General features: G+C 37.2%; 1 protein-coding gene across 2 annotated transcripts in view; it reads right to left on the bottom strand.

Moving 5' to 3' along the window:
* Positions 1 to 26,890, bottom strand: part of THSD7A (thrombospondin type 1 domain containing 7A) — a 475,647-nt gene that overhangs the window by 273,176 nt on the left and 175,581 nt on the right. For both annotated transcript variants that reach the window (XM_027540050.1, XM_027540049.1), the window contains exon 2: positions 3,815 to 4,646. In XM_027540050.1, the coding sequence (XP_027395851.1) occupies positions 3,815 to 4,646 (832 nt within the window). The remainder of the gene's footprint in view (positions 1 to 3,814; positions 4,647 to 26,890) is intronic.

Genomic DNA, 26,890 nt, shown 5'->3' with positions numbered 1-26,890 from the left:
ACTTTGTTTCCATCATGTTTAGCTAATTGCAGTTTGCATCTATGAGATATATTGATTTTGGGATATTATCTTCGTGTCCATCCATCCTATTGAAGTATTTTATTGTTTATACTGTTTTTTTTAAATTGGATATCTTGAGTTTTATAAAACATCTAGAAAAAAATCTTAATATTTCCACCTGCTTTCCAGTTTTCACTTCTTGCTCTTTTCAACTACATTGACTGGTACCAACAGATCAATGTTAACAGTGGAGATAATGTGCTGCCTTATCTTATTTTTCTCTACAAAGGAAATGCTTCTAGTGTTTCAGAATTGGGTATTATTCTGTTCTTTGGTTTGGTGCCTCTTTGTCTATCTCTCTTCATAAAATTGTTCTGTATTAGTTCTTCCACAAGAACATTATTTCAGTCTCCTCTAGCAGAATAGTGGCCCTTTGCAATTTCAATCTGCGGATTAAAGCTTTTCAAGCTCAGGAAAGTCTTCGATTATATTTTGGGGGTTTTATCTTCTTTTGCTTTCCTTTTTTCTGATCTATTTTTTTTTTCTTGTTTTGAGGAATCCCATTATTTCATATAGGGGTCTCTTTTATTTTCAGATCCACCATCTTTTTTGTTTTTTTAAATTGGAGTTTACTTGATGTTCTTAAACTGTTTTCCATCTCACTGACACCTTGTACCATGGAATATCTTCTACTTACTGATGCATGCAATATAAATTTGACTTTCTTGTTTTATAATTCGTTTCTGAGCTGTGACAAATCAGTTTTAAAATTCTATTTTCTTGACTCTTCTTCGATCACTAAACTTCTGGTTTTGATTCAGAAGACCATATTTCCTTTAATATGTTTGGTTTCTTGAAAAGCTATTTGTTAATCCTTTCCTAACAACTCTTTACCTAGGTTAAGACTCTATTCAGGCCTGGCTGGAAATCACAGGTTCACAAGGAAGCCCCTTATGTCATAGTGTGTGTAATGCTTTATAACTCTCTTCTACTGGTCATCAAAATTTTAATCCCCTAGTCTATCAAACTAATAGTCTTTTCTTAGCAATAATGGCATACTGAGTTTCCTCCAGTCCTTCTATTACGTCATTCTGTTTTCAAACAGAACCCAAGGGTGCTCCAACAGCACTTTCACTAACACAGTTCATGCCATTGTAAGAGGTGTCATGGACTTGGCACCTCAGAAATTTCAAGCTACTCTTAAAGATTTTAAGTGCTTACGAAAGATGTAAAAACATGATGTCCCTCTAATTGCCCTCTCTAATTATATCTAATTTCACTGCATTGGCCAAATCTTCTCTATCAATTATGGTTTGCGACTGTGACTGTTTCCCATTGTCATAAAAGACGGACTTTCATTCACGTCTTTCATCCTTATTGATTTTAGTCTGTTTGAAGCAGAAAGCAAATCTATCATCTTTAGCTTTGAAGTTCTAGCAGCAATTCTACTAAAATTTTTATTTGCGCTATGAACTGCTTGCCCAAGATTCTTAGATTTATTTAGCTAAGTTTATTTAGGTTTTGTAATAGGCCTTTTTAGCTTTACTAAATAACTTTTTATTCTCTTACATCATGAAACTGTTTCTGAATTTGATATAAGATGAAACACTTTAATCATCAAGTCTTGCACCTGTGGCCCTGTTCTTTGTTGGAGTTATCCATCTACTCTTCACACTTTATTAGCTTCACTGATATTGTGTAATGCGTGAGAAAAATATCTAATTGTTGTCTCTTCTTTACTAAAACTAACTCCCTTAACCAGAGATATTCATATAGTCTGTATAGTCTTCAAATAAGAGAAATATTATGAAGCAATTTGTTTTAACATAAAGTTTCATTTATAGCCTAGTATAAACTAAGTAAATTGTAACATACATGCAAGTGTCATTTTATTGGAATAGATACGATATGTCTAATGAAATAAGAACCTGACAGATCTACAGATTTTTAAATCTATTTACTTCCAAATAACTGGTTGGGAATATCAGGTTCCATGAAGTGGTAGCTACTATTCTAATTATACTTTTAATTCAGTAGTCAACATGAAATTAAATGTCTACAGTATATTAACCCAGTGACAGCAGGAGAAAACTCAAGTTGCCTTGGAGCCTCATTCAATTAAATGGTGGGAGCCAAATAACTAATATAACTAATACTTTAGGAAAAAAGATCAGGAAATCACCAAGAAAAGGTCAGAAATTGAACAGAAAAGAAAAAACAGAGATTGAACTGAAAATGTACATGACAGCATCAGAGGTGAACACACACACACACACACACACACACAGGGGGTTATAGGGAACCTGAGTAATGAAGGCAGGAGAAGCATACTTTAGCAAGACCAGAAAAATAGTTGGACAAACACCTTCTGAATAGACAGAAAGAGCAAATTACTGTATGGCTGAAAGAAAATACTATTGTGTAAGTAAAAAACGGGAGTAGCAAATATCCTAAAAATAGTAACCAGAACAACACTATGATGAGAGAAATTGTCTCTCATCAATTGATGTATCAATTGTCTGTTTTCTCACTTATTTCAATTGTATCCTGCTTCAAAAAGGCTTTCGGTCAGCTTTCAAAATCCGTAGACAGTAAAATCATTAGACAGGAAAGAATGAAGGAAAATAATCAGGATGAGAAGGAAAAGAAGCCAGTGGTGGGGTCGGGGAAGGGGGGTAGGTGGGGGGTGGTGGTTAGTGAATAATAGGCATGCCACACAGTCCTATTTATATTCTCAAGAGCCAAAGTAAACAGGAAAACGTGACCTATTACAAGATTTCCAGGGGCCATAAGGAAAACGATCCAGATGCTCACCAGAAGCACATGGATTGAGACTTCTGTGAAATTTATCTTATGTGTTTTTAATCAAGAGAACAGACTGTGTGATGGAGCAGATGACACTTTCAATGTCATTTCTACAATAAATATGATATAAAATTCTGAGTGATGTTACCATAATTTCTCTCAGTTCACTCCAAATCATAGTTGCGTAAATATTTCAGCAGAAGCAATTATGCAAATGATTCAGATAAGCCACTCCCAGATGGTCTGGCTTATCCAAGAGCAAAATTTAGAATATCCAGAGAACCTCATATCCTTCAGATAATCCTCAATGAATATTTTCACAAGAAATAAATCATACATGAGAAAGTCTTTCATAATACAGTCCTTGTTTACCCAGAGATAATTTGACAAATAATTTCTGTCTAGACAATGCAGCCAATTAATTACATGTTTTCTAAACTAAGCTACTCATGATTAAATAACTTCTACTTACCTTGTTTTCTGCTGGTTCCCCCTTTTCTTCTCTGGGGAAAGTTATTCCATTTTATAAAATGTGAAAGGAATTATTCTTACAAATAGCTCCCTGGGTGGTGGTTTAGATTTTGTTTATAGGGTAATTCTGAAAATGCTATAAACTTAGAAATTGCAAATGTGCCTTAGTCTCACTAAAATAAGTACCTGAATTGAACATTCCTAAACTCCAGCCCTTTATGTAAGTCTTTTTTTTTTTTTCCCCTTATAGGTGTAAAACAGCATTGCTGACTTAAAGCAGCAGTATCATCTTATAGAGAATCTCCTAAGCTTTAGATTTTGACAGAAAAATTTAAATGAACTCTAGTGGTAGAGTGCCTAAGTATGAACAAAACAAAAATAACTTCAGAAAACCCACAAACATATAAGTTCCTTAAAATGAAAAATGACCCCCTTGGGGGTGGCTTCCCCTAGGTGGACACACAGACGAATTTCAGGACTTCCAACCACAGGTCTCAAATACTCTCTAACGCGTGGTCTTGACAGAGAGATACCTTACCTCAAATCCGCAGCTTTCCCTGTCTTGTTCGTGCACATAACCTCTCTGGTCTGGTATCCAATCTGGATGTCCCAGTATTTGTTCTCTTGGCGGTTCTGCCTGTTTCTGTTTCTCTTCTTCTTGATCAGTTCACGGGCCTCTGGATCCTTTACCCCTTTCCCTCGGTCCTTGTCCCGCTCTTTACTCTTCCCCCGTCTCCTGGCCTGTCTCACTTGTCTCGAGTGGGGCATCGAGCACGTGCTCCAGGGCCCCACCTGCAAGCTGTACATGCGCTCCTCGGCCTCGCAGGGGCCGGACTGGCACACCTGAAACTCCGTCAGGTTCGGGCACCCCGAGCCGCCGAACTGGGGGGGCGCCACCACGTGACGCGTCCGGTGCTGGAGCCCGCTGCCGCACGTCTTGGAGCATTCCGACCAGGCGGAAAACTCGGACACGATGCAGTCCTGCCGGCAGGGGATGAGGCAGGCCTGCTCCAGGAGCGGCTTGGGCTCGAAGTACTCACAGATGATATCCTCCGCAGGGACATCTTTCTCTTTCTCGATGCACGTTATCTCCCGCACCTGAATGCCTTCCTCTCCCTTAACACACTCCAGGGGTTTCTCCAGGCTTTTTGAAATCACCGGCTGACACTGATTCCACGGGCCCAGCCTCCAGTCGTACAACTCTTTGTGCCAGTCACAGACTTTGAAACAATTCTGCTGGTTACTGGGTCTCTCGGCTGGTTTGCAGTTTGTATGCAACGTTGTCCATCCTTCCACATGTGCACACCACACAGCCCGGGTCTGAATGCCTCCTGGGCCACATCCGTCTCCCATGCATCGGCCCCACGGACCTAAAAAAAATACAAGAGTTAACAGTGCTACTAGAAGAAAACCACAAATTACTTCACGTTCCAGAAAGACACTTCAAGATCTAGAACGTTAACTTCCCTGGAGTGTGGTAAAGTAGGTCTCTTTACAGGGCTGTTGGAAAGTAATGATCTACACTTTATTCTTGCGGAAGGTGAACTGTGCCACAAAATTTATATAAGGGAACTGCTGGGACAGGTTAACTTTGAGTCCTTTTGGGATTACTGAAAACTTAATTTTATGCATTGTCTTAATGTGAGGTAGAAGAGAACCCTTGCTCATAAAGGTCACCAGAAACTAGTCACAGTGAAAAGCTGTTCCCCTTGCCTTGCATCCATCACATGCATTTCAGGAACTGGCAAAGAAAATGACAGCTTGTGAAGAACCATGTCTCCTGCAGGCTTTTTTTTTTTTTTTCCCGAGCAATTAACTATTTTGTACAATGTGTTCTCTTCTCCCTCATTTTCCACTGCCCTACTTCCTATGACCTCAAGAATCTATTAGTTGTACACATGTGTTGGCAGAAGTGTTCTCTTTCTGGTAACTAAAACTGGGAGTGAAGAATCTTCATTTTATAGCACATTCTGCCTTTAAGTTTACCAAAAAAATTTTTCTTTCTCATCTCCACAGTAAAATGTACAGATGGACAAGAGAATAAAAATTTAACTAAAAGACTTTTTGTAATTTTCTGCATCTTAAAGGGTGACTTCGTGTTTTATTAATGTATTCATTTCCTAAATACAAATTATGTGGTGACATTATGGAGCAATTTTATGGAATACTTAAGTCAGAGGATTTAATATGAGTTGTGGGCTCTTAACCTTAGAATCCTTATCATAGATTAAAATCAACTTATATTTGCATATATCATTTGTTTTTTAAAGATAGGATTCTCAGGGCTTTAACAGACAAATATCAATTTATGTAATTGAGATCACATTATTTTGGAATTTTAAAGAAATGTAAAAATCATATAATCACATTATTTTCAAAATCCATCTATGGCATCTGAGGAACTATTTGATGTAGACTAGACCATTCAGGTAAGACCTAAATCAAATTCCTTATGACTATACAGTGGAAGTGAGAAATAGATTTAAGGGACTAGATCTGATAGACAGAGTGCCTGATGAACTATGGATGGAGGTTCGTGACACTGTACTGGAGACAGGGAGCAAGACCATCCCCACGAAAAAGAAATGCAAAACAGCAAAATGGCTGTCTGAGGAGGCCTTACAAATAGCTGTGAAAAGTAGAGAAGCGAAAAGCAAAGGAGAAAGGAAAGATATACTCATTTGAATGCAGAGTTCCAAAGAATAGCAAGGAGAGATAAGAAAGCCTTCCTTAGTCATCAGTGCAAAGAAATAGAGGAAAACAATAGAATGGGAAAGACTAGAGATCTCTTCAATAAAATTAGAGATAACAAGGGAACATTTCATGCAAAGATGGGCTCAATAAAGGACAGAAATGGTATGGACCTAACAGAAGTATAAGATATTAAGAAGAGATGGCAAGAATACACAGAAGAACTGTACAAAAAAGATCTTCATGACCCAGATAATCACAAAGGTGTGATTACTCACACTCACCTAGAGCCAGACATCCTGGAATGTGATGTCAGGTGGGCCTTAGGAAGCATCACTATGAACAAAGCTAGTGGAGGTGAAGGAATTCAAGTGGAGCTATTTCAAATCCTGAAAGATGATGCTGTGAAAGTGCTGCACTCAATATGCCAGCAAATTTGGAAGACTCAGCAGTGGCCACAGGACTGGAAAAAGTCAGCTTTCATTCCAATCCCAAAGAAAAAACAATGCCGAAGAATGCTCAAACTACCGCACAATTGCACTCATCTCAGACGCTAGTAAAGTAATGCTCAAAATTCTCCAAGCCAGGCTACAACAATACATGAACCATGAACTTCCAGATGTTAAAACTGGTTTTAGAAAAGGCAGAGGAACCAGAGATCAAATTGCCAACATCCGCTGGATCATGGAAAAAGCAAGAGAAGAACATGTTCCAGAGGAACATCTATTTCTGCTTTATTGACTATGCCAAAGCCTTTGACTGTGTGGATCACAATAAACAGTGGCAAATTCTTCAAGAGATGGGAATACCAGACCACCTGACCTGCCTCTTGAGAAACCTATATGCAGGTCAGGAAGCACCAGAACTAGACGTGGAACAACAGACTGGTTCCAAAGAAGAAAAGGAGTACATCAAGGCTGTATACTGTCACCCTGCTTATTTAACTTATATGCAGAGTACATCATGAGAAATTCTGGGCTAGAGGAAGCAGAAGCTGGAATCAGGATTGCCGGGGGAAATATCAATAATCTCAGATATGCAGATGACACCACCCTTATGGCATAAAGTGAAGAAGAACTAAAGAGCCTCTTGATGAAAGTGAAAGAGGAGACTGAAAAGTTGGCTTAAAGCTCAGCATTCAGAAAACTAAGATCATGGCATCCAGTTCCATCACTTCATGGCAAACCAATGGGGAGACAGTGGAAACAGTGTCAGACTTTATTTTTGGGGGGCTCCAAAATCACTGCAGATGGTTATTGCAGCCATGAAATTAAAAGACACTTGCTTCTTAGAAGAAAAGTTATGATCAACCTAGACAGCATATTAAGAAGCAGAGGCATTACTTTGCCAACAAAGTCCGTCTAGTCAAGGCTATGGTTTTTCTAGTGGTCATGTATGGATGTGAGAGTTGGACTATAAAGAAAGCTGAGTGCCGAAGAATTGATGCTTTTGAACTGTGGTGTTGGAGAAGACTCTTGAGAGTCCCTTGAACTGCAAGGAGATCCAACCAGTCCATCCTAAAGGAGATCATCCTGGGTGTTCATTGGAGGGACTAATGTTGAAGCTGAAACTCCAGTACTTTGGCCACCTGATGCAGAGAGCTGACTCACTGGAAAAGACCCTGATGCTGGGAAAGACTGAGGGAAGGAGGAGAAGGGGACAACAGAGGATGAGATGGTTGGATGGCATCACCGACTGAATGGATATGGGTTTGGGTGGACTCCAGGAGTAGTGATGGACAGAGAAGCCTGGCATGCTGCAGTTCATGGGGTCACAAAGACTCGGACACGACTGAGCGACTGAACTGAACTGAACTGAGAGCATCTTCAGTAGGTTTTGTGGGAAGGGGACAGGCAGCATACAGGGTTGGACTCTTGGGTCACTCAGCCCCACCCCACTGTCCTCCTTCCTCATGGCTTCTTCCCTAAGAAAAGCTCCATTATTATCATTCACTTTTATACATGTTGAGATTATATATATGTATTGTTTGAGAAGAGGCTTCTGTCTGAAAAGTAAAAAACCACTAAACTAGGCTAGCAGGTTCACTCTATGGATGAAGAAAACAGTGCCAAGGAGGAGTCACTTGCCAAGGTCACATCTTAAATGAATAAGTAAACCATCTTGGATTTCAGATTCCAGTTCTGACTTTTATTTTTATGATTTATCCTAGATTTTAGAGCTTGAGACTTAAATACTCCGGTACAAAAATAATCTACAAAGAATGAGATATGAAGAATGTGCTTCTATTTAAACATTTAATTTTGTTTAACTAGGAGGATGTTTACAACTTGGGAAGATGTTAGCTTTTACAACTTGGGAAGATGTTAGCTTCATTACAAATGGAATAGTGGAGTTGTAAATAGAAAAGAGATTGACTGAAAACATTATGCTAACTAATCACAGTTGCATGAAAATAAGAATTTGATATGTGGCATACACATATCATTACTTTAGCAACTTCATATACATATGTAATAAGGGGTTTAAGTTCAGTTCAGTTCAGTTGCTCAGTCCTGTCCAATTCTTTGCGACCCCATGAATCGCAGCACGCCAGGCCTCCCTGTCCATCACCAACTCCCGGAGTTCACTCAGACTCATGTCCATCGAGTCAGTGATGCCATCCAGCCATCTCATCCTCTGTCATCCCCTTCTCCTCCTGCCCCCAATCCCTCCCAGCATCAGAGTCTTTTCCAATGAGTCAACTCTTCGCATGAGGTGGCCAAAGTACTGGAGTTTCAGCTTTAGCATCATTCCTTCCAAAGAAATCCCAGGGCTGATCTCCTTCAGAATGGACTGGTTGGATCTCCTTGCAGTCCAAGGGACTCTCAAGAGTCTTGTCCAACACCACAGTTCAAAAGCATCAATTCTTCGGCGCTCAGCTTTCTTCACAGTCCAACTCTCACATCCATACATGACCATTGGAAAAACCATAGCCTTGACTAGACAGACCTTTGTTGGCAAAGTAATGTCTCTGCTTTTTAATATGCTATCTAGGTTGGTCATAACTTTCCTTCCAAGGAGTAAGCGTCTTTTAATTTCATGGCTGCAGTTACCATCTGCAGTGATTTTGGAGCCCCCCAAAATAAAGCCTGACACAGTTTCCATTGTTTCCCCATCTATTTCCCATGAAGTGATGGGACCGGATGCCATGATCTTCGTTTTCTGAATGTTGAGCTTTAAGCCAACTTTTTCACTCTCCACTTTCACTTTCATCAAGAGGCTTTGTAGTTCCTCTTCACTTTCTGCCATAAGGGTGGTATCATCTGCATATCTGAGGTTATTGATATTTCTCCCGGCAATCTTGATTCCAGCTTGTGTTTCTTCCAGTCCAGAGTTAAAATACATTTATGGAAACAGTCCTCCCACAGTACTGATGTCAAAACTTTATGAGCCAAGAAGGTCAATGAATCTATTACATTTTTAAACATAGACTACCTGATAGTATTTTAATATTACTTTCAACTTATCAAAGGAAAATACGTATTTAGAAATCTGTTGATGCTCGCTTAGAGATTTTCTAAATAACCAGTTTGAGAATCAGAATATGGGACTCTTCTCAAGGGAACATAGTGATATATATATATATATGTATATATATATATAATTTTAGTTACTTACATACATCTTTGCTATCTACTCATTTTCCTTATTGTACCTGAACAACAGTAATCTTTATTTCTCAACCTAAACACAGCACATAAAGACACATTTATATTGGACCATCAAGTTATGAGTTAAGTTCAGTTCAGTCGCATAGTCATGTCCGACTCTTTGCGACCCCATGAATCGCAGCACGCCAGGCCTCCCTAGTGTGCCATGATCTTCATTTTCTGAATGTTGAGCTTTAAGCTAACTTTTTCACTCTCCAGTTTCACTTTCATCAAGAGCCTTTTTAGTTCCTCTTCACTTTCGGCCATAAGGGTGGTGTCATCTGCATAGCTGAGGTTATTGATATTTCTCCCAGCAATCTTGATTCCAGCCTGTGCTTCTTCCACCCCAGCGTTTCTCATGAAGTACTCTGCATATAATTTAAATAAGCAGGGTGACAATATACAGCCTTGATGTACTCCTTTTCCTATTTGGAACCAGTCTGTTGCATGTCCAGTTCTAACTGTTGCTTCCTGACCTGCATATAGGTTTCTCAAGAGGCAGGTCAGGTGGTCTGGTATTCCCATGTCTTTCAGAATTTCCCACAGTTTATTGTGATCTACACAGTCAAAATGAGTTACATACCATTAAATCTAAATTTCAAAATGTAAGAGTCTTGAACTAACTCAAAGTATAAAACCCAGGTATAATTCAGGAGAACTTCTTAATAATTCATTGTTTTTTAATTCTTGATATAAATATGAAATTAGAATGAATAGACCAAATCAGATAGGACTATTAAGAAGTTAGTCTTTTATCCTCCAAGTAAAAATAGAAGTTACAGATTTGCCACTTGAATATTTAATTGTACTCCTTAGGTAGGTTGCACTACTACTAATGGGTATGCTTCAACTAATTGATGAAAGTATTTTATTAAGACATCTGATTATACAAAATGTTAACTGGCTTTAAGTTTGTATGTGATTATTGAGTAAGCGAACACACTTACTAAAAAACAAACCATCTCAACTTAGGAAGCAGAAATACACACTACTAGTTAACTATTAAGTTTGAAAGTTACTCTAGATAAATAAAGATGGGTAAAGCTCTGCATGTTTCTCACATCATGTTTACTACGATTTCAGTTAATTTACTAAATAATAGTTTGACAATATCTGTTTATCACATTAGACTGGTTCTATGGCTCCTTAACAATAGAACTCTGCATATTTTTGTCAAATTTGGCTTGATCGTATCTCTTTAATTTTCATGGCTGGCTTCTGAATGAATGTCCTCAATTATTTTGTTCAGGAAAGAGAGACTTTGTTTTGTCGATCTTTTTATTCAAGGCATTAGTTACATGCTTAGAGCTTCCCAGGTGGTGCCAGTGGTAAAAAACCCACTTGCCAACGTAGGAGACTTAAGAGACACGGATTCAGTCCCTGGGTCGGGAAGATCCCCTAGAGGAGGACAAGGTGACCCACTGAAGTATTCTTGCCTGGAGAATCCTATAGACAGAGGAGCCTGGTGAGCTATAGTCCAAAGCACTACAAAGAGTTGAACACGACTGAAATGACTTAGCATTACATGTTCAATATCAATGCCAACAGGAAAAAAATTGAGTTCAAGGAAATGTCTACACTATTTCATACATACTGATAATGAATAAGTATTTCTAAAGTTTACTTAGAAAACTAGAAAGAGCATATATTCTATATACAAATTCAATTTTCATTCCAAAAATAGTATCATAGATTCCTATTAATCATTTAGTTATAGATAACATTGTTGGGTTTATTTTATTCCCAGTATATTTACACTGAGAACCAGGAGATACCCCAAGAAAATTCTAGAGATCTATAAAAATACTCACTGGGCTAAAGGAAAATAAATGCATGAGGGCACCAGTGTAAGTAGAGGTGGCAATGTAATCACAATTGAACTTAAGTAAAGCTCATTCACTTTGCAGGCTATCTTACCTGTTTTATTATCTTCTCATTGCACCTTGGGTATTACATTTGTGTCCAATTGAAAAACCACATCTTCACCAATGTATTCCTCATAAAGAGCTATCTACCTCTGTCCTCCACGTACTATTAAAACAATCACACATTGAACAGAAAGGGGACCACATCTAAGATTATTCTTGGCAGCTAAGAACTGTCAGCCCAGTTAGCTACCATGTTTGAAGAACTACAAATATTTTGAAGTGCAATTTGAAAGCACAACATTCAAATTCTATCCAGGAGAACATGAAGTTGTCTCCCAAATACAATATGAGAATGTGATATTTTTAATTCATATTTCTCTGCATAAATATTAAATTGTAGCTCCACATCTTATGTGACTAAGAGTGGGAAATGGTGGTGTTGGAAATGTTGTGTTTTTGTATCAGGATGTTTGGTTTTTTATTTTTTAACAAGAGTAGAAAGAATTTACATTGGTTTGAAACTTGCTTCATTTATTGTTCTTGTTCATGATTATATTCAGAGAACTAGGAATCTAATTGTACAAAATAAAAAGTAGGTAGCTTTTTACTTAAGGGCTTGGATAATATTCCTTTATGAATGGAAATGTATTCCTGCATACAGATTTATAGGACTGTGTTCATTCAGTATCATGCAAAGTGCTTTTAGGATGCAGGTCAATAAATATATGTAGAAAACTTAGCTTGACAGATTTTATGTAAATTGAGAAAAAAACACTGGATGTCTTATTCCAGCAAAAAGAAGTTTCAACAACTGTTTACATATACAAAATATTTATGTAATTGTTGGATTCACAATCCAAATATTTTCACTTGGAACTGATGCAAAATTATGCAAAACTGTTACAACAACTTTAAATGAATTCTATGTGGCTTAGTTTTCCACTGGCTAGGGCTTTAAATATGATTCTTAACTAACTTTCAAAAAATGTTTATAAAATAATGAATTTATTTTTATTCCTGCTAAAGAGGATTGCATAGCATGCCTATTCTCTTCATGTCATTCAAAACTCTCTCTTTATTTCAGTCTATAAAAGACAGTCTTTTAAATTTAAAATTAGTATGTTGCCCACCATATTCAACACGGACTCCTTCTAAGGTTTTTTTTATATGTCAAGGGCATGAGAACAATAAAAGGTTGAGTCTATAAAAGGCCACATTATTGACAGGTGGCTAGCAACTGTTCCAAAGAGCCGCATAAAAGATAAACACTATAAAAGGAGCATAAGAAAATTATGCAAACTACTTTCTGTCCTTGTTTGCTATAAACTCTCAAATGAGCCAGTTTCTTGTTTGACTAAATACGTTTGCATCCTTCAGATGAGATGGTGCATTTTCCCCTCCTGGATCTGCTTATGGAAGAGCATGTCCTAGTTTATCAAGAGCAAGGAGTGCACAGCTTTGTAATATACTGTATTCTGTCTCATGATTTATGCACCGTATTTTATTTTTGAAATATAAAAGTCACAGAATTAAAAAAGAAATTCTATTTGTTTATACTTGAGTTAAATACATAGGGAAAAATAACTAGAAATGACTGCTAATTATCAGAAAATTCTTTATAACTCCCATAAATTAAAGGTAACTAGTCTTCATATTTTGCTATCATTCTATTAGGCAATTAAAAATATATTTAAATAAATTTAAGGTCATGCTATAAGTTGTTTTATAATCTGCTATTTTTACTTTACAATCTGCTATAAAAGTCACTCTGTTTCAATAGATGGTGGGCAGGCTCAGGTACACACACACACATACACATACACACACACAGAAATACAAAGACTGATCCTACTAAACACTGAAAGTCAGATACTCTTCATATTTGCCCAGTTAGATTTATACTCTGGTTGTGTGACAAGTTGTATCAATTTACAGCGATTTATCTAATTGATATTCTATTTGTGGAAATTTAAGTTTTTTAAAAAGTTGTTCCAAACTATAAGAATGTTACAATAAACATTCACTGTTTTATATTGGTCAGGGAATTTAGTCAAAAGGTTTTCAAATTTTCAAGCTTTTGATACATCAGTATTGCAGATGTGTCCACCCAAATGTACCAGTTTGTCCTCCAGACAGCCATTTACGAATATACACTTTTTCCTGATAATTTACAGACTGCTATTTTTTTTAAATCTGGGCTTCTACTGGGGGAATGTTATGTGCTTATTTCCTCAGAGTCCATCCTTTGACTATTTTAACACGCAGATAGTCTTTATTCCCTTAAATCCAATCCTTTGTGTACTGTGGTCGACAAAAGACCTCAAAGCTTTTGAGGAATTCTAGTGTCTTTCCTTTTTTCCAACACTGAAAAATAATTTTGCTTATTCTGTATTGATTTGGTCATTTCAAGGGATTTTTTTCCCGTGGATAGAAGCCAACATGTGATCTTAAATGTCCGTCTTGAAATAATCCCATAGATTGGTAAATTCAAATGCCTGGCATATCGTGCCACTCTATATTATACTAATTGACTTAATTCTAAGTATGCACTTTGTCAAGAGGACTCCTTTGTGTACATTTATGAGCATAAACAATTAAATGTTGAATATTTACTGACCTAAAACTGATTAAATTTCCCTTTTAAAGGAAAAAAAATAGGAGCGCTCATAACTTTTTTGATTTGAGTTTTAATTTCATTTTAATTTAAAATATAGCTCTCAAATGATAAATCAGTTTGGTGGATAAGGAAAGATCACTGTGAAGTCAAGCTGAGCTTTCATCTTCAATAAGTAATTAAACTTTAATAAGAAGTTATATAAGAGTATCAAATTAAGTGTACAAAAATTAGAACAAGCTCTTTAAATCTGATGAGACAATGAATGATGAATCAGTGACTAGGAAAGCTGATTTCACAGTTACCAAATATAGCAATCTATTTTCAGGCCCTATCAATTTGATCTCTCTTATGAAAATTACTTAACCTCTTTGAATCTTGATTTCTTCCCTTTGTAAAACATAATATAATATGTACCATGTCATTAACTTCCATCGTCTCATATCACTATTGGAAATAATAAGAACCCACATTATGAGAAAAATTTGTGAAAGTTGTGAAATGCTTTTTTCTCACACAGAAATAATTCATTTTTGTGTGACAATCTTTTAAAATCTGCATGCATCAGAGATGATTTCTTTAGGCTAGACTCCATGAAAGGCCATTGACCCATGATCTCCCTGGAAGCAGTTTCTCAGCACCAGTCACTATTTAGAAAATTGCAGGCCTGGCTGGTGTTAACCACAGCCACATAAGAGACTCAGTCAGAGCTTCCCAGCTAAGCTGCTTCCAGATTTCATGGAAATTTGAAACATGGAAACTAAGATAATTTTATGGATTATAATCAGCTTAATTTTGAGGCAATTTTAGTATGTAGTAATAGATATTACTATTTTATTATGTAGTAATAGATATCTAACACAGACTATGTAGTAATTTTATTATGTAGTAATAGACATCTAACACAGACTATGGTCCTGAAAGACATATGCTGCCATAACCAAAAATCCAAAACCTGGGAATGGAATTCTGGAACCAGGCAGTGGCCAGGGTTAAAAGGGAAATGAGGAAAGTGTTAGGAAAAGCCAAAGGTGCTTTTAAAAAAAAGCTGTTGGAAGAAGCCTAATGGCAGCTGCCAGTAAGAAAAAGAAGTGAGAAGATCTCAAAAGAAGATATACAGATGGCCAAGATGCACATAAAGAAATGTGCAACATCACTAATTCTAAGAGAAATGCAAATCAAAACTATAATGAGGTACCATCTCACAGCAATCAGAACCATCACCAAAAAAATCCACAAACAATAAATGCGGGAGAGAGTACGGAGAAAAGGGAACCCTCCTACAAGTGAATGTAAATTTGTTCTGTTACTATGGAGAATAGTGTGGACATTCCTTAAAAAGCTAGAAATAGAACTACCATCAGTTCAGTTCAGTTCAGTCACTCAGTCATATCCAACTCTTTGCGACCCCATGAATTGCAGCACACCAGGCCTCCCTGTCCATCACCAACTCCCTAAGTCTACTCAAACTCATGTCCTTCAAGTCGGTGATGCCATCCAGCCAACTCATCCTCTGTCCCCTTCTCCTCCTGCCACCAATCCCTCCCAGCATCAGAGTCTTTTCCAATGAGTCAACTCTTCACATGAGGTGGCCAAAGTATTGGAGTTTCAGCTTCAACATCAGTCCTTTCAATGAACACCCAGGACTGATCTCCTTTAGGATGGACTGGTTGGACCTCCTTGCAGTCCAAGGAATTCTCAAGAGTCTTCTCCAACACCACAGTTCAAAAGCCTCAATTCTTTGGCACTCAGCTTTCTTCACAGTCCAACTCTCACATCCATACATGACCACTAGAAAAACCATAGCCTTGACTAGACGGACCTTTGTTGGCAAAGTAATGTCTCTGCTTTTCAATGTGCTATCTAGGTTGGTCATAACTTTCCTTCCAAGGAGTAAGCGTCTTTTAATTTCATGGCTGCAGTCACCATCTGCAGTGATTTTGGAGCCCCCAAAAATAAAGTCAGCCACTGTTTCCCCATCTATTTCCCATGAAGTTATAGGACCAGATGCCATGATTTTCATTTTCTGAATGTTGAGCTTTAAGCCAACTTTTTCACTCTCCACTTTCACTTTCATCAAGAGGCTCTTTAGTTTCTCTTCTCTTTTTGCCATAAGGGTGGTGTCATCTGCATAGCTGAGGTTATTGATATTTCTCCCGGCAATCTTGATTCCAGTTTGTGCTTCTTCCAGCCCAGCGTTTCTCATGATGTACTCTGCATAGAAGTTAAATAAGCAGGGTGACAATATACAGCCTTGACGTACTCCTTTTCCTCTTTGGAACCAGTCTGTTTTTCCATGTCCAGTTTTAACCGTTGCTCCTGACCTGCATATAGGTTTCTCAAGAGGCAGGTCAGGTGGTCTGGTATTCCCATCTCTTGAAGAATTTTCCACAGTTTATTGTGATCCACACAGTCAAAGGCTTTGGCAGAGTCAATAAAGCAGAAATCCCATATGACCTAGCAATTCCACTACCAGGCATATACCTGGAGAAAACTATAATTTTAAACAGATATATATGTACCTCCAATGTTCATTGCAGTACTATTTATAATAGCCAGAACCTGGAAGCAATCTAAATGTTCATCAACAGAGGAACAGTAAAGAAGATGTGGTAATATATGCAATGGAATACTATTCAACCATAAAAAATGAAGTAAGGCCATTTGCAACAACATGATGGACCTAGAGATTGCCATGCTGAGTGAAGTAGGTTAGAAAGGGAAAGACAAATATCATATGATATCACTTAAATGTGGGATATAAAAAAAAATGGTTCAAATGAACTTATTTACAAAACAGAAACAGAGTCACAGATATAGAAAACTTATGTTTACCAAGGGAGAAAGTGGGGGGAGGGATAAATTGGGAGATTGGGTTTGACATATGCACGCTACTATATATAAAATAGGTAACTAATAAGGACCTATTGTATAGCAAGGGTACTCTGCTCAATATTCTGTAATGGCCTATATGGGACAAGAATCTATAAAAGAGTAGATACATGTGTATGTATAATGGATTCGCTTTGCTCATTAACAAACTAACAATGTTGTAAAGCAACTATACTCCAATAAAGATTTTAAAAATAAAGAGTGAGAATCCTATGGAGATTGAGGAAAGGGGATTTTTATATCATGACAGAGAGTTAAAGCAATACTGTCACCTGCAGTAATGTAAAGTAGAAAATACACCTTATGAACTGGGCAATCTAAGATTCCCAGTCAGAGTGTTGAGGGTGCCACCTGTGTGTGTGTGTTTTTTTTTTTTTTTTAGGATATATCTAATTGTCACTTCCTAGTCACCAAATCCAACTAGCAATGTCATGAATACAGTGGTATTCACTTCATGGGAAATAAATGGGGAAATAATGGAAACAGTGAGAGACTTTATTTTTGGGGGCTCCAAAGTCACTGCAGATGGTGATTGCAGCCATGAAATTAAAAGACACTTGCTCCTTGGAAGAAAAGCTATGACCAACCTAGACAGCATATTAAAAAGCAGAGACATTACTTTGCCAACAAAAGTCCATCTAGTCAAAGCTATGGTTTTTCCAGCAGTCATGCATAGATGTGAGAGTTGGACTACAAAGAAAGTCTTGAGCACTGAAGAATTGATGCTTTTGAACTATGGTGTTGGATAAAACCCTTGAGAGTCCCTTGGACAGCAAGGAGATCCAACCAGTCCATCCTAAAGGAAATCAGTCCTGAATATTCATTGGAAGGACTGATGTTGAAGCTGAAATTCCAATACTTTGGCCACCTGATGCAAAGAACTGACTCACTGGAAAAGACCCCGATGCTGGGAAAGATTGAAGGCAGGAGGAGAAGGGGATGACAGAGAATGAGATGGTTGAATGGCATCATCAACTCGACATGAGTTTGAGTAAGGTCCAGGAGTTGGTGATGGACAGGGAAGCCTGGTGTCACAAAGAGTCGGACATGACTGAGCGACTGAACTAAACTGAGTGGGATTTTCTTTTCGACAAATGCATAAATGTTGTCTCCAGGATGAGGGAGTGATTGTGTCTGCTATATAGACTCAAGTAAAAGCAAAGAGCCTTTGATTCATTTTACTAATGAGAATTGAGGAAAACACCTTTTTTAGATCAGTATCTGCCTACCAAGGTCCTGTTTATTTGTCGTAGTTTAAATAGCACATCTCTCATACCATCTGCAAATAGGCCTAACACGTGGTTAAGTTTAGAGCAACTTGCTGTCATCTTCTACAATCCATTCAGTTCTACCTTTTTTTTAGAAACACAACAGGCCAATTAGGCAGGAATATGATGTGGACCATGTCTCCAGTGTCTTTTGAATGTTTACTACTACTACTACTACTACTAAGTCACTCAGTCGTGTCCGACTCTGTGCGACCCCATAGACGGCAGCCCATCAGGCTCCCCAGTCCCTGGGATTCTCCAGGCAAGAACACTGGAGTGGGTTGCCATTTCCTTCTCCAACGCATGAAAGTGAAAAGGGAAAGTGAAGTCGCTCAGTCGTGTCCGACTCTTAGCCACCCCATGGACTGCAGCCTACCAGGCTCCTCCATCCATGGGATTTTCCAGGCAAGAGTACTGGAGTGGGGTGCCATCGCCTTCTCCATTTGAATGTTTAACGTGGCACTAATTTCTCCAAGGATGTTAGATAACATAAAATGCCTCACTTCCTACCTACAGTTCATCTCAATCTTTCAGATAGTCAGAGTCTTAGTAACTCTCAATAGTAAGCTACTGTATGTCAGCCTAGCAGGTGATATCACAAAGCAGGTGATTTTTTGATATCACAAAATAAATATTCTCTTGCCCCTTTTGCCAATTGGTCAAGAATGACCCCATGATTGGTAACTCTCTCCCAATGTCAAGTTGTTCATGAGTGGGTGCCAAGTGGGTTTCTACATGCATCTTAGGGAAGCTCTGGGAAATCAGGCTGCTCAGCTGTTGGTGAGTTGAAGTCACACACATCTAGTTAAAGTTGTGCATAATTTGAAGTCACAGGAGTAACTAGAGGTGGAGGTGGAGCCATGGGATTTCAGCTAGCACATAAGTGGCATCTCATGCTTAGCAAATGATGGGGGGTTTTTTTGGTTGTATTGTTGTTTTTCTTCCAAAAATGCCAAATGAAAAACATCTGTCTAAAAACAATATACCTTCAGGACAAAATTGCTGATGGCTGAAGAAACCTGAACTTTTAGCATGTTTATTCATTCAATAAATATTTAGTGTTTAGTGAGCCTATAATGTGCTAGGTGCTGTGATAGGCAAGAAAATAGATATTAATTAAGAAAGCACTACAAAAGGTGGAAACATCAGAAATGGAAGAGTAAACAAAATATGGCATATAAATAGAATGGAGTAGTATTCATCCTTAAAAAAGAATGAAATTGTGATATGTGCTACAATGTATATGAGCCTTGAAAACAGGCTAAGTGAGGTCGGTCAGACACAAAAGACAAATGTTGTATAACTTCACTTATATGAGGCACTGGGGTGGCCAAATTCATAAAACAGAAGGCAGAATGTTACCAGGGACTAAAGGAAGAAGCGAATGGGGAATTATTGTTTGATGCGTGCAGATGCGTGCATTCTCTTTGGGATGAGGAAAATCTGGGGATGGTCACTGGTAATAGTTGCATAACAATATGAATATACTTAGGGTCACTGAACTCTTCAATTGAAAATGGCAAAATGGCAAATTTTATATTATGTACATTTTGCCTTAAAAAAATAAAATGTTACAACAAACTTCAGCTCACACTTTTTATATTCAATCTATAATCTTATGAAACTTCAAGACACTTCTGGATATAGCAACACAGTGTTAAGGTTCTAGGAAGTTACTGTCCAGTTCAAAGCATTGGGGAATTCTTAAATTCCTTGGGCCTAGAGGCAATTTATTTGAAACCTTCAAGCAAAAAGGGAAGAGGCAATTTAGATCGAATAGACTTTTCCTTGTTTTATTAAACACTGAAAAAAGATAGTAGCTCAGAATCGCCACCATTATTATCTTAGGTCTAGTGCCTAGCATATTAAATACATAGTTATCATTAAAATATATTTCACATTCTTCTGATGATGTTACACTATTAACTATATACAATAATTAAAATACAATTTTAGCCATTAACATGAGATTATGGATATGATCTTCACAAAATGTAAAGATCAAAATGAATGGAAGTAATAACCTTTTGGCATCTGAGCTGTTTTCATTATTCATCTAGAAACATTTTATTCTTTGATTATTTAGGATATTTTTTGCCCCTACTTTCATTAACAAACATGTGCATGCCTGTTACTTTTTTGTAAAGTATATTTTAGGATTATTTTACAGTTTACTATTCTTCTGCATATAATAAACCACTCTAGGAAAACAAGACCAAAGTAGATTTTCCCCCCAATATGATATAGCAATTAATAAGGCTCACACACAATAAATGTTAATTTCTTTCTCTTGCTCACTGGGGCAGGACTACATTACAGGCAATTATTATTTCCACATAATTGCCATTGCACTAAATGTTGTAATTAAGAAAAGTAAGCAATTCAAGTACCTGAAACATCAAATTTTTGCTACCAGAATATTTCCTCTGAAGCCAAGTTAATCTTTCCAAACTCTAAATAACCAAGGAACTTGAGTTTATAGTTTAGGGCAGTAATTTGCAATATCAGTGACTTGGAAATGTCTAGTAGACCTTCTATTATTATTTCCATAATGGATAAAGTCAAGTGAATTTATAAAGTTAAGCACGAGTCCAAAATTATAAGATGCAATGAAAAATAATCAGTATGTAATTAAAGATTTGAATGTAAAAGCTTGTTTCCCAAAAAATGAAGTGAAGAATATCTTGATTTTTAGAAGGATCTTCCCAACTCTGACAATAAAATATTATCCATAAACATGCACAAATTTCTCAAGAATTAGAGTTGATCAGTACTTTTCATGTAATAATTTCATTTTGTAAAATACAGCACATGTAAGACAGCCCCAAATTAAGCCATAACAGGATTTGATCAATGCTGAGTATTTCTAATTACCTAATAGCTCAGATGGTAAAGCATCCGTCTGCAATGCAGGAGAGCCAGGGTCAAACCCTGGGCCGGGAAGATCCCCTGGAGAAGGAAATGGCAACCCACTCCAGTATTCTTGCCTGGAGAATTCCAAGGAAAGAGGAGCCTGGCAGGCTCTAGTCCATGGGGTCATAAAGAGCTGGACACTACTGAGCAATTAACACACACACAATTCATGTCCTTTCTTAACAAAATCAGATACTCAGTTTTACCTTCAAAGAAATATGACCAAAAAGGCAGTGTTGAAGATGCATATAGTTCTGTTTTTTAATAACTGTGAACATTATATCTTTAGGAAGTGTTAATTTTACCCTAAAACATTAAGATCTTATTCAGAATTAGGGAGTCAGAAATAAACATCCATTTTCTGATTTTTGTTTCTATGCACATTTTTGTGTTTGGGTATACATTTCTCCTTGATTATTAAATTTCCATGGCTGGCAAATTCCATAAGTATTAAATAACTATAATTTAAAAATCTATTACATTAATACTGGTGTATCAGGCCAATCTATACTTTAAGACACACCATTAGTCTTCTTGAAGACACATGTAGATGTGATACTTCTTTTGCTTGATTAAAAATCACAGTAAGGATGCATTTAAAAATGTATGTATCAATTGAAATTAACTCAGGGCATAATTTCACATGGCTTCACTGATTAATTGGTTCCAAGAGGATGATAGTGAATCAACCAAGGCAGATGGTAAGATGAGGAATACGAGAGCTGACAGCTGCACATTCATGGAAATCATAAAATTTAAAACTAAGGACACCGCAGTGATAAACAGTGCAGCATTTTGTAGCCAGGGATCTTCAAACCATCAGTAGTTAAGTGCAGCTTACACAGGTATCATCAAAGCCTGGGTCAGAACCCAGGTGTCCTGACTTCCCAGCTCACATTCCCTGACTTTCTACTCTCACCCTCTACCATGGGAGACTTCATCTCAGATGAACAGCTCACAGTGGGACTCTGTTTCTTAAACTTATTTAGTAAATTATCAAAGTGACTTCAGGCTCCAAAAATAATTCATTAATTTACGAACAAAAAGTATCATTATCTTGGAATCTGTGGCTTGGAAGGATCCATGCAGATCCTGTAATATAATCTTTTTTTGGTTCTTTTAGCCTCAGGTGGAATACTTCTGGTCACAAGAGCTCATTGTTTAGCAATGTCACTTCATTCTGCTGGTAGAGAGCTTTATTTATTAGAGATTTCTTCCCAATATTTCTATAAAATAATCTTTCTAAGAATTCTAAGCTGAACTCTCCCTGATGACTTTCCAAAAATTCTAAGACTCCAAACTAAATACTAATCTGCTTGCTTTCCCCTCCTTATTCCTAATAAGACATCTGGTCTGGTCACTAGGCTTGTAGGTGTTTGGTGGCATTGTTAGATTGTGCCATAATACGATAGAGCAATCTGGAAACTAGTAAAGAAAACAAAACAGACTAGACAAATAAAATATCTGACAACATCCACATATCTTTTATTCCAATTGAGACAAAAAATAATAACCTCGTATCCGTTTCAACATGATGAGTCTTAACCAAGCCTCTTAATTCTGCTAACTAATCTCACATATGGTCTGTCAACATTTAGAGTTTTTCAGTTTATATATGCTATGTAATGAATTTACTCACTATGGCTACTCCTTTGGTAATTGCTTGGCTAACTCAGCCCCATTAGGACAGAGGCACATATTGAAACTCCTGTCCCTGAACACCTCTTTATTCAGTGAAGCCTTACCCAGAAGCTGACTCAAGGAACTAGAGGTACGTTTTACCTCTGAGCTCTTCCAGAGTCCTTGATCAGCAACTCTGATCCACGTTCTTGAGGTGCCATGCATGCAGTTATGTATGAGAGGTTACCCTCAGAAGGCTGTAATTCCCCTGCATTACCCAGAACTGGTAACCTTTTAGTTTACATTTGAAGGTTAATGTTTAGAATATATGTCTGCATACTTTGATATAGTGTACATATAATGCTACCAAGAAATAAAGACTAATTACAAGGCAAACACTTCACACATCTATCTGCATCAATTTAGTATTCTTTTGGTGGAAAAAAATAAGGATTATTTAAATCGAAATTACACTCATAAATGAAATTCTCATTATAGGAAGCAATTCCAGTGCTAAAAATGTTCTGAGCATTCTATACTGAATGCTCATTATTTGCTAGAGTACAAAGGTCACAGGGGCTCACAGATCACAGATGGTCTCCAGGCTAAATAGGACACACCAGCAGGATAGAGGAAACTTGCATTTGGTTACTTAGACTGTGTTCCTCCTTACCAGAATTTAATCTTAAATTTTTTAAATTGTGGTTTTCTGTTGTAGGGGCACTTATCATGAGATATACACTCAAAGTTTTAAGTGTACATTATCGACTATAGGTATAATGTTGTATAGCAGATCATTAGAACTTTTTAAGACGTGCCCATGGATTAATATTTTCCCCTCTCCCAGCCTCTGGAAACCAGCATTTTTACACTCTGCTTCTACAAGTTTAACTATTTTAGACAAGTCCATTGTGAATCGCATTTTGTTTATTCATTCATATATTGATGGATATTCAGGAATTTTCTTTCACATTATTGAAAAGTCATTATTGGAAAATTCAAAATAGTTTTTAATGTAGAAAAACATGAACATTATTATCTTCTTTTTAAAATATGATGGAGAAAAAAGAATCCACTATTGACTTTTTATAACAAATTCTGAAGTAAGTTCAATATGACACAATTGTTAAAACCACCATGCAATAAATTTATGTAATCTGCTGGTATTATTTCAAAGAGTGGGGCTGTGGAGACATACACGTTAGCAAAATAGCCTTAATGACATGCTTTAAATCACAGTTCCTTGTCATATATCATAAGTTAACACTGAATTCTTTTAAATAGTAGAGTGATTTTTATTATTACAATCAGAGAGGAAAATGGGCTCACTGGGGGCCTAAAGTAGGATATTCTTCTCCTATTGGGGAACACAGAGTTTGATGGAAACAGTGATATTTCAGTTGGAGAGATAGAAATGGCAATCACAGTACATAAGGTTGGACAGATACTAGTGTGGGAGAAGAGAGTGCCAGGAATAGGGGACAGCATGAACAAAACCAGGAAATGAAGACTGTATAAATAAATAAGCACATGGGACATAGGTCTGAAAAGGAAGGGGAGCTTGGGGCAGGTTGGGGAGTCACGGGCAACTTTTCCATAAGTGTATCCTATCTTAATATAGCTTACAAAACTTTACTACAGGTATTAATAAATCTCAACTTCCTTTCAAAAATATGCTGTAATTGTGTAACTTTCTTACATTATCTGTCTCACATGTCCTGATCTATTGTTACACTGTGTCCTATTTTATTTACAAAGCATTTTGCCTATGTGAAACTATTTCTCCAATGAGATTTTAAGCTACTCAAGGACAGGAGCTTTGTCATGTTACTTCTGTGAGTGTGCTCAGTCACGTTTGACTCTTTGCGACCCTCCAGAGTTCAGCCTGCCAGGTTCCTCTGTCCATGGAATGTTCCGGGAAAGAAATACTGAAATGAGTTGCCATTTCTTCCCCTAAGGATCTTCTCGACCCAGGGATCAAACTTGCATCTCCTGCATTGGTAGGTGAATTTTTTTTTTTTTTCCCCCACCATTGAGCCACCTAGGAAACCCATTCATTTTGTAGTTCCCACTATAATGCAAGACTGCCAATAAAAATTGATACTAAAGTTTTTTCAGGACACATTTACTTAAGACATAACTGGGATTCCTCCTTAATATATACTTGGTGAGCTGTAAGAGCTAGCAGAGGATGGCTGTTTCTAGAAATCCTCGAAGGAAAAGATTCTGAATTAAAATAAATAGTTGGACATCCTGTGTGAATTATCAAGAGGCTAGAAAATAGACTACCCAGACTATGGAGGTCAAGGTTACATTACACTCAGAAAGTGACAGTAATGAAAGTCAAGCGGTAGACGGGATGGCCACCCAGCCGGCATCAACAGGGGACCTGCAGTCTGTGATTTCAACATCAAAAATTCATTAACTGCAGGGCTAATAGGTGAGTAAAATAAACGTAGCTTAAGAAAATTTGTGCCTAAAGCTAACTCAAGCCTCCAGGACATTAGACAGTTAAATTGTAAAGCATGACTATTTCTTTTTAAGAAAGAGCCACCCATGATTGTTGAAAATGAGATTTTACTTAGTAAACTTTAACATTATTAACCTTCTGCCTTCTTTTCTAGTTTTTTCCCTGAGACTGCCATCAGAAAGATGCATGTTTATCATGTGTATTTTATTTTAGTCTTATTTGTCACTTGCTAATATGCTTGTGAAGATAAGGACAAGAAGTGATGGAATTCAAATTATTTTCCTCACATAGGCTTGCTTTCACCCTGATGGTGTTAATAGTTGACTCATTATTTCAATGGCATTTTCTTCAATGTCAGGAAGTCTCTCTGAGGATCTGTTACATTTTCATAATTGCTATCTTCCCCAAGCATTCTGATTTCTCAGTGTGACAAACACTACCCCTTAGATTTGAGAGTCACAGTTCTCACAGGAAATATCCATCATGTAGAGGTTTTTTAAACTCATTTTGCCAATGGCTGAATTTTTTTAACTGTATGTAAGCAGTTTTCAGAATTTTATGCCATAAAAATTCAACTGTTATTTGATATCTTGCAATTTCCATGACACAAGGAATTATAAAGCAGAGTCTACTGGTGAGGGAATTCTTTTATCTGTCTTCTCTGTAGCTCCTGAAAAACATGATAATTTTTGCTTGTTTTGAAAAGAAAATGAGCGCATGTAAAATGCACTGGAAAATATTTCAAGATTCGCAGCAGAGTTCCATAGAATGCTTAGATGCCTAAGAGGATGAGTGAAAAAAATGGGAATTTGATCAAGAAAAGGTATATTTCTTAGGACTTCAACTGCACTTTTTGAAAGTATTCCAAAGGAAAAATATTTGACATATTTGGGGTTTTGAATTTACTCAAATTAAAAAACAAACAATAACAACAGAAAATGTGTCTTTCATTTACCTCTAGCTCTTCTGGTTTGGTTTCCCTGGTGGCTCAGACAGTGTAGAATCTGCCTGCAATGCGAGAGACCTGAGTTCAATCCCTGAGTCGGGAAGATCCCCGGGAGAAGGGAATGGCTACCCACTCCAGATTCTTTCCTGGAGAATTCCATGGGCAGAGGAGCCTGGAAGGCTCAAGTCCATATGGCTGCAAAGAGTTGAACACGACTCAGTGACTAACACTTTGACTTTTCTTCTGGTCATTACCCATTTGTTGATTCCCTTACTGTGTAAATGACTGGATATGAATAACTTAGATCCCATTTATTACAGTAGCTATCCATTACATTAGACGGGCTTATAATGTGCTTAAAGGCACTAAAGCAACCTACACTCACACCCGGAATTCTAAAAGTCCACTTGGCATACTTCTAACTGTTCTCTTTTTATTTTTCTATCCCCAATGCTTCAGATAATGCATATCACATTAATTGCTACTATATGAATACTCCTGTAATGAATAAATACTAATTAATTAAATTTCAGCTGCCTAATTAGAAAGATTTATCACTATTTATACTTTAGTGAGGAGAAACTTATCCTAATGAGCACAACACCTTAATTCAGTTAAAATACAAATTTTCACATAAGTCATATTTAAGAGTCTAGACCCTTTCTACTTAGAGTATGTAACC

The sequence above is a fragment of the Bos indicus x Bos taurus genome, chromosome 4 (genome assembly GCF_003369695.1).
Source record: "Bos indicus x Bos taurus breed Angus x Brahman F1 hybrid chromosome 4, Bos_hybrid_MaternalHap_v2.0, whole genome shotgun sequence".
Taxonomy (NCBI): domain Eukaryota; kingdom Metazoa; phylum Chordata; class Mammalia; order Artiodactyla; family Bovidae; genus Bos; species Bos indicus x Bos taurus.
This window is presented reverse-complemented; position numbering and strand designations above follow the sequence as displayed.